Consider the following 15,933-nt stretch of genomic DNA (forward strand, 5'->3'; position numbering starts at 1 on the left):
TTTGATTCCTTGTCTTTACATTTCCCCGGTACCCCATTTTCAAACCGGTGTACTGTGGTTAACCTTTTATTGACAAAAGCCCCCCACCACCCCCCCCCCCCTGATTAGTTGTTGGGTCCATTTGAATAACAGAAATTGATCCGAGACGGTTTAGCGGAGGCTTTGACATGAAAAAGAAACATGGGGGAATGAGGGTGTTTGACGCGTCCCCATTACAGGCCTGTATGCTTCTTTTTGGAAAGGGCAAGGACACCAAGAAATTTTTGACTTGGTAAAGGGCACCCTATGACAAATTTATGAATTTCTACTGGAGCATTTTAAGGGCATCAAGGCAACGACCAGGGGGCATGGAGGCAATCGCCTTCATTGCCTCAGTGAAGTATCAAGCCTGCCATTTTTTATTTAAATATTATTTTGTTTACACGTGTGACGTGAATGAATATTGGTTAATAATCTTAGACAGATTGGAAGCGATTTGAAAGGATTCACGGAGATTCTTTGCAACGCCTTTTTAGTCTATTTTTTGCGCTGATTATCCTCATTGTTTATTACTATGATGTTTAGTTCACATCTTCGACACGACTGAAAATTGACAAATAATTTCAGACAGATTGGAAAAGACTTGAAAGGCTTCACAGAGACTTTATGCAGCGCCGTTTTACTCTTCTTTTTTATCACGTTGGATTTCTTTCCCAGTAGTGAGGTTTTTTTCCTGTTATAGTAGTATCCTCTATCGAGGGCTTAAATGTCAAAGCATTGTTTTCAGTAATCATATCGCTGCTTCGGTACGGAGATGGAAAACACCTCATTAAAAGCACCATGCTTCTTGTGAATGACACGTCCTCGTGAAATTGTTTCGATGATTGAAAACAAAAAGTCATAAATCACAATAGAAATATGAAACTAAATATTTAACAAAGAGATGCCTTAGAAAATTGAGAACATAGCTGATTCATTTTTTTAAATAATGACATAAAAAATTGCTTGGACAATGGTTGACGATACTTTTTCAGTTTATTGGGGTCAGATAAAAACTCAAATTGCCTATTTCAGGTGGTAAATAAGTTATCTCCACGGAGTGCTGTTTTTTTTTCTCTTCGTCTCATGAAACCATGCTTGTTTTGTAAACAAGTGGTGGGGGGGGGGACAGTGGAGAAAATTCAGACACAGTTAGAAGAAACATAAATATTGGACTTTTCACCCAGTATGGAGATTGGTATCATGTTTTTTGTATGTGTACAATTTTGGCCAATTAATGTAAAACACGATATAATAGTTAATACTACCTTTTCAAAAAGGACATTAAACATATGATTTGAGGCAATAACATAGTGAGGTATCAATTCTGATTTTGTTTGCGATAACACCATGTGTGTATCTACTTGCCAGGTAGAGTTTGTTCTTAGAGAACGGTCTTTCTGTATTCTACTACCGCGGAGTAGATTTATCGGATTGCTCGAGAGACTTTTCAGTTCTGAAAAGAACTGCCCTGCTTTTTAACTACTACCTGGACGGAAGGTATAGAAAACTGGCTGGGACTACTACTCTAGCTTATAGGAGCGTAGACAGTAGATATTGAACATGCTTCAAGCATCCAGGACATAGCGGTAATTTTTGTAGCGTTTTGTTTTTTTCTTTATCCTTCATGGGCTTGCTGAGGAAGCAGCTGCATCAATACTGGAATGTACATGTTTGTGAATTACATTAAGAGAACTCCTTAAAGACACTGGACACTATTGGTAATTGTCAGAGACAAGTCTTCTCACTTGGTGTATCTCAACATATGCATAAAATAACAAACCTGTGAAAATTCGAGCTCAATTGGTCATCGAAGTTGCGAGATGATAATGAAAGAAAAAGCACTTTTGTCACACGAAGTTGTGCACTTTCAGATGCTTGATTTCGATACCTCGAATTCTGAACTTGAGGTCTCGAAATCAAATTGGTGGAAAATTACTTCTTTCTCGAATACTACGCCACTTCAGAGGGAGCCAATTCTCACAATGTTTTATACTATCAACCTCTCCCCATTACTCATTACCAAGTGAGGTTTTATGCTAATAATTGTTTTGAGTAATTACCAACAGTGTCCACCGCCTTTAAGAATCTTCACAGTGCGACAGATGTTGTTTGTACACCGATGGCTGTCAAGACATGATTTTATTATTTCCAACGACTGCATTCCCAAATTGAAAGGGGGCATATGTATTAGTATGCATTCCGAAATTCAAAGGGGCGATATGTATTACAAGTGTTTACGTGTGCAGCCTCAATCATGTGCATTTTTTTTAATTTGCAATTAAAGGTGCTGTGTCGTCATTGCACACATTTATTTCATTGCTGCCCTATACATGTGCACTTACACATTTTACAAAGTTTGATAATTTTATTCAGTAGTAGTTTACAGTATTACTTAGTATCTTAGGATATGAAAGTTTACAATGATTTAGATAGTTATATATTAGGAAGCTTAAAGCATGCTTAAAGTAGGACAACAATTAGGTTAGGGTGAAGCAGAGGCTTTTGTGCCTTAACCTATGGACAGACAAACAACATAAAATACTATACTGAAGAAAGAAAACACAAGACAGACTAGACATACAGAATACACAACAGAGGCAAATAGATGATGGTGAGTAAGTTAACAATATACTTCAAACCTACGAATAAGCATCGAGAGGTTTTTTTTCTTTTTTTTTTCTTGTGGAGGCAGGAAGAGTGATTGAAGATTTAATTGAGTAACTTAAATTATTCCAAAACATAATGCCACGTTGAACAAGACTAGTTGGCATGTAACATGGAATTATGAACTCTCACCTAGATACTGCTATCGTGCGCGCTCCGGGTATGTCTATATTAAAGAGTGCATGCGCATAATTGTTGTCATAAAGACTTACTTGGTAACAGGCAAGTGCTGGAGAACTGTTGATAGTATAAAACATTGTGAGAAATGACTCCCTCTGAAGTAGCATACTTTTTGAGAAAGTTGTAATTTCTCACTCAAAGAAAAAAAAAAAAAAAAGACTTGAAGCCCTGATCCTTTTGTTAGGCATCTGAAAGCAAACAAATTTGTGCAACAAGGGTGTTTTCTCTTTCATTGTTCTCTTGCAACTTCAATGACCGATTGAGCCCAAACTTTCACAGGTTTGTTAATTGATGCGTATATGTTGGGATGCACCAAGTGAGAATACTGGTCTTTGACAATTACCAAACGTGTCCAGTGCCTTTAAATGGGGTGCATCCCAATCACTCTCGGCATAGACCATGTCCGTATGGATAACAACTAGAACCCATCTTCGCGAGCGAGAGACACGTTCACCGCAAATGGATCCCCCCTACAGCGTGGGTAATTAGGGTCATCCGCGAGGGGCAGCAACGGCTTCTTGCGTTTGATTAAAAAGCCCTTAGCGCTATGAAATGCTGACGGTTAGACGCTGTTTCTTTCGGGTCTCGAGGAGGATTTACATGGATATTGACCCAATTGAAGACCGGGAGTAGGACAAGCACCCCCCCCTCCCCCCCCCCCCAAAAAAAAAATATATATATATACAGGTAAACTGGAATGAGGACTAATGCTTGTAAGATAAGTGTTAATGGCTGGGTGAGGGGGAATGCATGATGAAGTGTTTTTAGCCACAGTGTGTCTGGGTGTTGGTTAGATGCCAATTGGAGAACAATAGGCTGTACATGTTTTGAATGACCCCTTTGTTGCTATGAAAGTCGCTACCTTGTAGATCAAACCGTATGCGCATCTACACGTGTACATCAAAGAAACACACAGCACGCAGTAGTGTTCCCGGTTTGATTTTTACGGCACAAGCACACACACGCACACGCTCGCAGACACAATCTTGTAGGGCAAATATTTAAACGATGCATCATATTCAATACAGTCTATACCTCACTTTGTAAAAAATATCCTCATGTTGATTTTATTCTGATGAAGGTCTTTCCCGTACGACCTATCTTACCCGTAAGACCTATCTTCTCTTACTGCATGCTAAAAAAAAACAACATATTGTATGTAAACTCGTCGAAACTTCTTTCCTTTTTAATTCTGGTTTTGTAGAAAAGTTTCTGGTCCAGTAAAACTTTGAGGTTCATGCCCAGCGATCTTGTGGATTTATTTATCGAAGTTACCGCCCTGATTGTAAAATGGCTCTCTAGAAAAAAAGAGTAAAATACTGAAAAAAGTCTTTGCTTGGATCGAAATGCAAGCCACAGGTCCTTTCGATTGGTAAGCAGTTTGCAGCAGCTTAAAGGAATATTACAGAATTTGTTTTGCTAGCAAAAAAGTTGTTGTCAGTGTTAGCATAATGTAATCCATCATATACATAAACTGACAAACCTGTAGAAGTTTGAGATCGATTGGCCGTCTGGGTCACAATTTTTTTTGTAAAAAAAACGATTACAAATTTTGCATTGCATCCGATGCCAAAACGAAAATGAATAAAACGCTCACTGAGCGATAAACTCCAAATGCGAAATTAGATTATTTATTTCTCATCAAATACGACATTTCAGACAGAAATATTTCAAGGGATGTTTTCTACCATCATTATCATTAGACCGTGTAGGTTTTATGTAAATCTGTGATCTTCACGATTTTTGTTTCTACCAATTATGTAAAAAAAAAAGTAAAGACAATATTTTTAATTTCTCATCTTTCTCTCTTTCTCTCCCGCCTCCCCCTCCTCCCTCCACCCTCTTGCAGGAAATGGAAAGCTGTGCTCAGGGTCTCGAGACAACTCGGTGCGGCAGTGGGATATCACGACCGGTCAATGCATCCACCAAAGTGTTATCCCTAGGAACTTAGTTACCCACTTAAAATGTGTACCGGGAGAGAATCTGGTGGTCCAGACCAGCGAGGACAGATGCCTCAGGTAGGACTTGGATCTTAAAGGCACTGGTTACTATTGGTAATTACTCAAAATAATTGTAAGCATAAAAACTTACTTGGTATCAAGCAATGGAGAGTTGTTGATAGTATAAAACATTGTAAGAAACGGCTCCCTCTGAAATGACGTAGTTTTTGAGGGCTAAAGAGGTAGTTTCCTACTTAAATAATAAAATACTTGAAGCCTGAAGCCTTTTTGGAGGGAGTGTTTTTTCCTCCATTGTTCTCTCGCAACTTTGATGACCAATTGAGTTCAAATTTCTACAGGATTGTTATTTTATGCATTATATAGTGAGGTACATCAAGTTTAGAAGACTGGTCTTTGACAATAACCAAAGGTGTCCAGTACTAATAAAGGTCCTATGAATGAGAACATTTTCCAGTTCAAACTTTTTGTAGAAGTTTCACTTTTCTACTCTGAACTGCAGTGTACCAGTTGATTTGCCTACCAGCATGACCAGATGACCACATTGATCATTCTTTGATTTTGCTATTTTGCACAATTGCTCTTATATATTAAAACAAATCAGTACTAACTTTTGGGGTACAATATGCGCTACCCCCCCCCCCCCCTTAAACAAATTCAGAAAAATTTAGAACAATTTAAAGCAAAATCACCCCAGAATTGGTTTAGAAGGAAAGAAAAAATTAATGAAAACAAAATTAAATCCATCCCTGTTGACATTACATGTAATAGCTATTTTAAAAAAATGTATGTCAAAACAAAACAGCTACGGCCCTGAATGGTGTGTTGATAAATCCAAGAGAGATCCAGTGCTTGGTGTTTTTTTAGTTCTTTTTAGCCTTTGAGAAAGACTGTGCTAGAGGTCAAAACATCAGGTCGCTTACTATTTTTTTGCAAAAATAATTAACCTGTGAAATTTGTGTGTGTAGGATTTGGGACACGCGCACATTAACCGAGGCTCACGTATTCCCGAAGAAGCAGTACATCCAGACGTGCTGTGACGTGACTCCAGATGGCAACTACTGTCTAACGTCCAGTAACGGGGTCGGTGGCAAGGGATGCGAAGCTACGGTAAGATTATACAAAACATATTGACGCCCTCGTTCAACAAGCCCAAACAGAGTTCTGCATATACGTCTCTCCCTGTAAGAATATATTTCTCCAGGTCATTTTAATTTAATATTGATTCAAGATTATTGTTGCGCCTCCTGAATTATCAAAAGCCAATGATACATTTTAAAATGGTCGGAATGGAAGCAAGACTGGTCACCAGGCCAGTGCTCAAATCAAAGTATGGGGATATGTCTATCCCGCCAACAGAGAACGTAGAATTAGCGCTTTGTATCGCTTTTGTAAAAAGCGCTTTATAAGTAAGGTTATTATTATTGTTATTATTATTATTAATTACTAATTACATTTTATGAGCCTAACCCTGCTGGCATCAGTAATGTTTTTAAAAAACATTTCAAGCAGGAGACAGACGCCTGTAATCCTACCTCTGTAAACCATCTAAACTGGGCATGGTAACCAGAGAGGCAGTAACTCAAAACAGACATGTTCACGCTTGAATTTCCAACCCAAATTTGGTCTTCCAGAATGAACTTTTAATCATCAAAAAAAAAAAAAAAAAAAAAAAAAATGAATTTTGGTTAATATATAACCAAAAGGAATATTCCTTATCCCTGATGCAAATTTAAAGTCTATTATAACCAATATGATGTTACAGTATACAACATCGCTTTTATGACAAATTTACTAAAAGAAAAATTGAAATGTTGTTTCCCCCTTAGCTTTGGGACCTGCGAGCCCAGTCTTTAGTTGCTGAGTATCACGGCCACCAGCAGACAACATCGGCTTGCTGCTTCATCCCCAACATTTACTCCAAACCGCTTATCGCTACATGCTCTAATGACGGTACTGTTAGAGTCTGGGATAGAAATTCATGTGGTAAGCATCTCCCTAATGGATTTATTATGATTTGTGCAAACATTCCTAACTCTTTCACCTTTTGACCCGTCCCTATCAACCGGTTCAGTTATATCCCTTCAGAGAAATTGGTGTAAAACAAAAGATAAAGATCACACAGCCACACAGTTTTCAGAATGGTGAAGAGGACTCTTGAGGGTGCTATTGTGATCTATCTTTTGGGGGGTCGTCATTTGCAAAAAGTAAAAATATTTATCACGTACTTCTTGTGGGTGACGTGTTACTATAAATATTCAAGCAAATCAAGTCTCCTCCGCCTTGTTACACATCCTGCACATAGGAGAGACGTTCGCTTCCTCTATCCGTGCCGTTCGCTTTCTCTTTCCGTACCTTCCTTACATTGGTCCTCAGAGACTGGTCTTGCGCCGCAGTAATCAAGCCCTTGGTTTCCTTCTTCAACTCTCCGCTCTTTAGCCAATTCCAGGTCCATTAGATAAACTTATGACTATAATAATAGGTGCATAAAAGGGTTAAAGGTAAAGTACACGTTATGTAACCACTCTTGAAATGCATCGCAATAAAAACTTATTTGGTTAGAAGTACAGTAGCTCTTGCTGGTATACAATTTTTGGAGAAGCATTTCACTTTGAAGCAATGTGGTTATGGAATTTACAGCCTTTTTGCAGAAACAGTTACCGATAAAACTGAAATACTTTTATTCTTGATCAAGTTTAGCTGCTTGAACCACTCTCATTTGCACGAGTTCATGGTAAAGTCAACCATAATCTATGCTCCTATGTATACAAGAGCCGGCACTCAAGAAATTTACTTTCACCTAGACGGCAAATAAAAGGCAGCCACAACAAGATGTTGGTTCCTTTCACACTATTTGCTCAAGGGTGTACTGTTACAGTTGAATCGGCCTCCGACAGGACCCAGGACTGTAAACTCTTAACACTCGGACACTTTGCAGGCGGAAGCCGTGTATCAAGTGACACTGAGCCCTCCGCCGCTAGCACCATTTATGTCATTAAACTCTGGGAATCTGTTTTTTTCGAGGAGAGAGAGGTTACCATGGTAACAGCACCTTGACTTTTAAAAAAAAATTCCTTCTTGTTTTTTTTTTTTTCAGCTTGCATAACGATGTTGAGTATTGTTGGTTTTGGGTCGTTGACGTCCATCGCAGCCAACACCGATAAAAGGTTTGTGGTTTTCTCTCTATGAGTAGAAAGTTTTTAGACAATTTTTTTTTATCACATCAAAGGCATAAGAAAACCTTGCGCTAAATTTACAAATTTAAAGCCAATGTTAAGGATTTGTAATTACTGAAAGCAACTGGCTCATCCAAATTTACTCATTACAACAAACTCATTCAGACCCACTCATCAAACCCTGCTTATTAAAACTCACTCAACAAAAGTAACTCGTCAAAACTCACTCATTAAAACCCATCCATCAAAACTTACTCATCTCTACCCTTGCCCCCTCTGGTTATGCCTCTGTTACTCATTATAAATCACTCATTAGAACAACTCGTCACTCTGTATAACTCAATTAAAAACTCACTCATTAAAACTCACCAACTATTACTCATTATATTCCATTATTACTCAATCATTATAGTTCACGCATAAATGACTCATCATATTTGTCATTACTACTCACTCATTCAAACGTTCACTCACTCAGATGTTGAGTTAACCCATATATTCCTTTATTTTATTTTCCGTGTCTCATCAGTATATGTGTAGGAAGTGTAAGTCGAGGAGTCCACATAGCAACTCTATTAGAAGAACCAGTAGGGCAGTTTCGCTTTATCTACGTCGCTCAGTACTAACCAGGTATCCATAGCAACAAACCCTAATACGTGTGTGTATATCTATAAATATATATACTCCACACAGAATACACGGAGAAACATATATTTGGATGTGTCTCGGGTTACCAGCTTAATAGTGAATGTGTTGTGAGTCAGGGTACCGAGTAATAGCAGGAATGGAAAAGTAACATGAGTGGAGGACAAGTGAACGATTTGTTTGCTCTCCGGTCTGCTTGCCTGGGATTTATTTGACGGTGCGCAGCGTATCTTTGTAGTGGCTTAAATGAAAATAGCGTGCAAGCTCCAGCACAGGGGTCCTATGCAAACAGTTTTCAGTCATTGCTGTTACATATTGCGTTGTCAAGAATTCTAAGCCAAATTTCTTTTTTAAAGCAAGGAACTAATTTTCCAACAGAGATTGGTCTCTAGCTTCATGTAAAAAAAGTGTAAAATGTCATGTTATATCATCGAATGTGGTGGATATTGACAAATTTTGCTGCAGAAGATTGATGATTCAGGGATGAGATTGTTCAGACTTTTGGCTGAATTCAGACTTTTTATGTCGGCCTGGTGAAGAAAATCAGACAATATTTTTTTTCCACAAATAAAGAAATCCTGCTCATTGGTCTACTTCTCTAGTGCTTTGGATACTGTTTCCAAAAACACCTTGGAATCTATAACCCCAGGGGTTACAAAAATGTAGAAATGACATCATTTCAACATACCTTTGAATTTGTATCCAAGTTTCAGACTTTTTCGTTAGTAATGAATCTCACCCCTGGTGATTACAATGGCAATTTATAACATTTTAATGTGAGGTTAGAAACTTGGATTTTGTTCCACACTTACAGGACTCTATCTATCACAAATTGAATTTCACAATTCTCTTCATCTTGAAAACATACCTAAGCTTAAAACCATTTAACTTTACCAAAACAGATAGCCATCCCAACTCCCTTGTCATGTACATGTATAGTCTTTAAAGGCAGTGGACACTATTTGTAATTGCTCAAAATAGTAACAAGTAATGGGGAGAGGTTGATGATATAAAACATTGTGAGAAATGGCTCCCTCTGACGTGACTAGTTTTCGAGAAAGAAATAATTTTCAACGAATTTGATTTTGACCTCAAGTTTAGAATTTGAGGTCTTGAAATTAAGCATCTGAAAGCACACAACTTCATGTAACAAGGGTGTTTTTTTCATTCATAGTTATCTCGCAACTCCGACAACCAATCAAGCTCAATTTTTCACAGGTTTGTTATTTTATGTACATGTTGAGAAGGAAGACTTGTCTTTGACAATTACCAATAGTGTCCAGTGTCTTTAAGAGGATTAATTGAATCAAGCAGAAACAGGTTCACCGCCAAAGTGCAATACATTGCACACATTGTTCTGACAGGCAAATTCATAATCATTTTATGCTTTAATGCACAACTTTTTGAAACTGGACCAACGCCTCTTACTGTGAGCTCAGTTAATGTGGCAAAAAATGTGTTCATTTGCTTGTAGTTCTTGCATGCAAGGATAAGAAGTTCAACAATGCAAAAGGAGGCTAAAAATGCAATATGCTTCCACCCCAAAAAACCTGTGAAATACGCAAAAATGCGCAAAGTGAAATAGTACGGTATAAAGCAAAAAGTAATGGCTAAGGCTACATCTACAGCTTAAGCCAAGTCAACAGCTATGGCATTCTGGCCACTGACACTGCAGTAGCAATTAGTTCAGACTCAGCCTGAGCAATGTTTGTCGAGTGTCTAGCTCAAGGAAACAAGTTTAGTGATCAGCTAGGGTGGGATTCGAACCCACATTCTAATGATTAGTAGACATCTTTACTGCTTTTAAAGAACCAAGTCAGACAAGATTCTCTATGATTTGTTAGTAAATTCTCAGCTGGCTGAGTAAAATAACTTAAATCGTTGTTGTTCCAAACATTTTGTCATCGATCCAACAAATTACCACCGACTTGGTCGTCCCATGAGCTTCTTCCATGAAATAGCGCATACTTCAAGAGATTGATGTAAAGGCCCGGTCACACAGGCTTCGATAACGAAAACAATAATGTTAAAAATGCATGCCCTCGATTGGATAAACAAGATAGGGCGTATTCTGCGTGGAGCAATTCAACCAATAGAATGCGTTCTCTTTGCATCGTTATCGTTATTGTTTTCGTTATCACTGCAGTGTGACTCGTCCTTTAGTTCCTCGAACAATGGAGAATGACATAAAAGAAGTTTTTCGGCTGGTAACAATTTTTCCCCCAATGACCAGTGTACTTTAATGCCAGAAAAGACTCTAGAAAGTACAAGGTACCTTTTTTGTTAAATGGTCTATAGCAATGGAACCACAAAGTGGACTTCATCATTAAGTCATAGTTGACCAGGGGTCGATTTCACAAAGATAGTCCAACTTAGGACTAGTCCGAGGACTCTTTAGGCGTTCTTAAAAACTTAAGGCTAGTCCTAAGTTAGTAACTCGTCCTAACTTGAGATAAGGCAAGTCTGCAAATCTTTGTGAAGTCCTTCCCTGGACTCGATAACAAAATAATAAACTAAAATAAAAAAACAGCACTTTTTAAAACATGTAAAGTAATAATCTTTTATTTTAATTTTATTCCTAATAACTGTGTACATACAAATACAAAGAGTAAAAATAATCATATATCATGTTTTGTTGCAGCACATCAAATAAGACGTACAGTACTGCTTCAAGATTTGTATTTAATCATTGGCGTTAAATTGTTTCCCGTTGTTTTGTTTCTGATTTGAAATATTTATGTCTCATGGTTTAAGTTGTAAAAAAATAAAACAAATTGAAGCAAGTGTTTCAATGATGATCACTTACTTTTGGTGTAAATTTGTTTTTTTTTTAATAGTGTGTTCTTTGTGCTTTCATTTCATTTGTTCTGGTTGTTAAGCCAAGGACTCTCAGAAAAGTAAACTTTGTCACTTTACTAGCCAAGAACCCAAATGGAGAGAAGACGAGGAATGACGTTTTATTTTTAGATGTTTTTGAGTTCTGGGGAAAAAAAAACCCCAAAACCCAGAGGAACCTTAGGTCGGATGTGGACCCATGAGCCTTTGCATTGTAGAGCAGATGTTGAAGTGCTTTGACCAATAAGCTTTACCAATAACAAGGTGGTTTGAATCCTATATGCATGACGTCATAATTCTCACGTACCCCATCACTTGCAGTGGCTGCGCCCATCGCCTCGTTTTGGGTTAGCATTGTGACGTACCTCATGCATAAATATTAAGAGAGGCGTATAGGTAATGCAAGGACACCACTCTTGAAGATGGCACCTCGGTAAGGACAGAAAACCCAATTATGGGTGCTGACCAAGGAAGTTGATAAGAGGAATTTGTACTAACCAACTTTGTGAACTTATGGAAGTCACTACTATGAGGTTTGCAGTATCATCTTATTGTAGCTCTTAAGAGTTGTGGTGGGTCTGATTCAAGGGCCACATAAAATGTCTATTCTCCTTTACATCCTTCAAAATGTTGACTTTTGATGTCTTTGCGTGTTGTCAGCTCTCGCTGAAAGGCGTCACGCCAATGTCGTTGTGGAGTTCAGTAGGTCCATGAAGGAGAAACATTAAGGTGCCCCAGCAAATCTCTATTGATTGTTTTTACATTCTGCACATCGTATAATTGTCAATATTGTCATATGTCCTGCGTTGTCATCTCTCCTTGCTGAAGGGTGTCATGCCAATGTCGTTGTGCAGCTCAGTCAGAGGTTGCTCCCAGCGCTTCTCAAAATGGACGTTGAGTAGAAGCTTTGCTCGGGGTGCCGTCTGGATCACCCATGGTATGTAAACACTGAAGAGCTTACCAAGGTGCCTGAGGAAGTTAAACAACGAAAGTAAAAGTAATACACAAGTTACTGGAAACTGTTCATGATGTCACGTTAGTTTGTGGCATATCGTGGTCAAGTGGTCTAGTTCAACGGACCTAAGCTATGGTGGTGTTAGCAGCAGAGTTCGATCGAGTCTGGCACTCGAGATCGAGCAAGTCGCTTAACCATAGTTGCTTTGTGAGAAGTTGGGTAGGTATTGCATTTTGCTCCACCAGTCAGGCTCCTAGTAGATGAAACCTATGCCTACATTCTTAGATCAGGTCGAAACTCCACTCTGCAACAAAGTCATATTGCGGTAAAAAATGCTTTGTGCAACAACATTGTATTCGGCAAACATTGACTGCTGTGTGTACATCTGGGTAAATGTAAACGAGATACAAGCTCAAGCATTCTCAAGCTTGCTTTTTCCCGGAGATATGACCTTGCTGCACTGACACGGCTACATAAACTCTTTAAGACCAAACAAATTTCTGGAATGAAAGTTGCTCTTTAACAAGGCCAACAAAAGGGTCCACTAAAGTGAACAATCTTGCCAAATAATTTCAGCAATGGGAACTTTACCTCCTCTTCACACCAAGTGGTCCGAACAGCGCCCCCAAGGTTGTCATAGGTAACCCAGTATTGATCATCTCAAACCATTTCACAACCACCTCTCCTACCATCGTGGCGGGCATGCCCAGTAAGGCGTGGTTGAAATCATGTATTTCACGATAGCGTTGCATCACGTAGGCTAAGTCGGGGTCATCCACAAACTGAACTGAAGTACGCGTGTCTGAGGTTATTTTCTGTTGTGGAGAGAGAGAAGTTTTAATTGCTGTGATCATTTCTAATTTCAATTACAAAGCACATAAACACAGATAAGTCAATTGACAATAGTTGAATAAAGCTGGACTAAAGAAAGAGCCAAGTATTCATAGAGCAACTTATGCAGAAAATATTGATAAACATTTTTCTGCTAAGCACAACTAAGCAGGATACCAGTTACATTCTTTAAAATCCATATTTATTTTTCTTCTAAAGACCCTTTTCCAAAAAGATTTTCTACACCAGACATTGAAGTTGTACCTTCTCTCCATTTAAAGGTAGAGTTTAATTATCTGTATTGGACCCAGTATAAAAGGACTGGTCTAAATTCTTTACACAAACGGAGCCACTCACATTTTTCTTCATAAAGTCCACATACTCTCTGCCCAGCGTTCCTTCTGGTAGACTCGTCAACCAATCCATATTTACAGTTTTTGTGTTGATTCGTGGTCGGTCACTGCATAAAATAAACACAGATATTCACTTATTATTACAATTACATCCAGGGGTCTCATCTTGCACAAGCTAGCATCTTGCATCAGGCCGAACAAGGTTGTTGCACAAATCAAGAAACTGGGATTCGGTAACTAGACAACTCTACTTTTTTAAGTCGTTGTGAAATCAGCAGTTAGCTTGGCAGGTCTCTAACCCACACAACCTTGTGATTGCAAGTCCTGCAGTCTAACCACTGGACCACATTCTTACCTCAAGACGACTCTTCCTTCTGGATCATCAAGCATCTTGCTATGAAGTTTTCTCAGTGCACTATGTCCAGTAACCTCTCCCAGTGTTGCAATCATATCTAAAAATACATACAAATAAGGTGTATCAACAGTTGGCCAACTCTCCCTGATTTGCAGAAAGTACCCTGAAAATAAACCAATCTTTCCATGTTCTGATTTGAAAATCTCCCTGATTATGGAGTTTTCCCCCACTTATGTTGAATTGTTTGGGTTTGAACAAAGAGTGGAGCAAGACTTAAACCAACAACCTCTGGAGTCTGGTAACGGCCCTCTACCAACTGAGCTACTCCAGCTCTATGTAGGCGGTTTCTCTATAATATACAAGTCAATATCTTTATACAAATTAGGTGTGTCAGGGTTGCCCACCCTGAAAGTTCCCTAAAAGTAAACCAATCTTTCTGTGTTCTGATGAACAAATTTGAAAATCTCCCTAATTATGAAAACTTTGTCCCCTATTATGTTGAATGTCATTCTAAATATTATCTCCCTGATACTGGCAGCTCTGTACAACACTCTGGTAAAAATGACCCCCAAAAATCTTGTGTAATTTATTGAAAGCCTACTTGTAGTAGATGGTATTGTAGTATTAAACATCCTGCAGCCTTATGGAATTTCCACAGGGGAACTATTACCATCTCGATATGGGTCATAGAGGGACATGACAGCGGATCCCACAGCAAGCAATCCTTTCTGCAACTCAGTAGTCGGGATGTGATCATCGTATAAACATTGTCTTTCACTGCTGGAGGAGGAGGAGGAGGCTACATCCTGATCTTCTCCGCTCACATCATCTGTTTTAAATTTCATAATATGTAGAAATCAAAAATATACAAAACCACTGGGGAATTCAAACCTGCAGTTCGTTTCAAATTGTTTAATACTTTAAGTTTATCCTGTTTTGATAACCCTCTCTATCCCCATGAGGATAGTGGAGAAATAGCAACCTCAATCATTGACCCAGTAATCACTGGGTAGGGCGCTGTACTCCTTTTCATTCTAAACAATGTTGGAATATGTTCGTCGTACTAGTAATTTTTTGAAGAAAGGAGTCACAGCACCCTGAACATTTACTAGGTCTACCCTTATATAACTAACCCTCTTCACGACCGTCTGGAGGAGGGTTACGTTATCGCAACTAGGTCTACCCCAACCATACTATAGTTCTACTTAGTTGCGCACGTAACCCTTCTCACGACGGCTTAGCCGCAGTCTGGAGGAGGGTTACGTTATCGCAACTAGGTCTACCCCAACCATACTTTAGTTCCACTTAGTTGCACACGTAACCCTTCTCATGACGGCTTAGCCGCCGTCGGGAGGAGGGTTACATTAAGGCAACTAATTTCTACTTTTAGTTTTACAGGTATGTGCCTATATGTACTACCAGTTCGTAATAGAGGTCACAGCTATTAATAAACTAACTGTACTGTGGCTCAAACACAGAACAACATACTATTGTATGTTTTGTTTGTAATATTTTTAAAAATCAATTTGAATGTATTGCTGAAAATCAAACAGTAACAATTTATGATTATTGTTTACCCTCTGAATCGAAGTTGAAGTTTTCATCATCGTCCACGTCATTAGAATGTGAGTGAGATCCATGCAGTCTTGTTTGATACGAAAATTCTGGGCATATTTGATGTTTACTGCACCGATGACCAGTTTTGTCAATAGTAAACTGTGGAGTTACAAAGGAACATCTTGCAATTTTTCTCACAGCCGTTCCACTCCTAAAATGTACGGATCGGTTGATCGCAATATGTCTAAACTGTGCCCTAAGTATCCTTAAATGTGCCATCCTTGTAATATTTATGATTCAAAATCATTTATGTTGTGAAAACAGTGAGAATATTCGTCCTTTTCCATCACCGCATAGCACACATTTTCTGTAGCTATATGTTAATGAGGTCAATCCCAACCAA

The 15,933-nt window shown here is 38.6% G+C and overlaps 2 protein-coding genes across 2 annotated transcripts in view; one reads left to right on the forward strand and one right to left on the reverse strand.

Annotated features, from left to right (window-relative positions):
• Nucleotides 1–8,792, forward strand: part of LOC117303125 (WD repeat-containing protein 31-like) — a 31,411-nt gene extending 22,619 nt beyond the window's left edge. Inside the window, exons 5-9 of the mRNA XM_033787224.1 lie at nucleotides 4,715–4,883; nucleotides 5,792–5,933; nucleotides 6,653–6,809; nucleotides 7,921–7,990; nucleotides 8,529–8,792. Coding sequence (XP_033643115.1) covers nucleotides 4,715–4,883; nucleotides 5,792–5,933; nucleotides 6,653–6,809; nucleotides 7,921–7,990; nucleotides 8,529–8,625 — 635 coding nt within the window. The 3' untranslated portion in view covers nucleotides 8,626–8,792. The remainder of the gene's footprint in view (nucleotides 1–4,714; nucleotides 4,884–5,791; nucleotides 5,934–6,652; nucleotides 6,810–7,920; nucleotides 7,991–8,528) is intronic.
• Nucleotides 8,793–10,723: 1,931 nt separating this feature from the next.
• On the reverse strand, nucleotides 10,724–15,920 carry LOC117302994 (ubiquinone biosynthesis protein COQ4 homolog, mitochondrial-like). The gene is made up of 6 exons (XM_033787016.1): nucleotides 15,551–15,920; nucleotides 14,644–14,802; nucleotides 13,974–14,070; nucleotides 13,623–13,725; nucleotides 13,026–13,249; nucleotides 10,724–12,448 (listed from the first exon to the last, which is right to left on the reverse strand). The coding sequence occupies exons 1-6, from the start codon at nucleotides 15,807–15,809 to the stop codon at nucleotides 12,289–12,291; spliced, it is 1,002 nt and encodes a 333-aa protein (XP_033642907.1). The 5' UTR covers nucleotides 15,810–15,920; the 3' UTR covers nucleotides 10,724–12,288.
• Between the last annotated feature and the right edge of the window lie 13 nt (nucleotides 15,921–15,933).

This window comes from Asterias rubens, chromosome 19 (assembly GCF_902459465.1).
Source record: "Asterias rubens chromosome 19, eAstRub1.3, whole genome shotgun sequence".
NCBI classification, from domain to species: Eukaryota; Metazoa; Echinodermata; class Asteroidea; order Forcipulatida; family Asteriidae; genus Asterias; species Asterias rubens.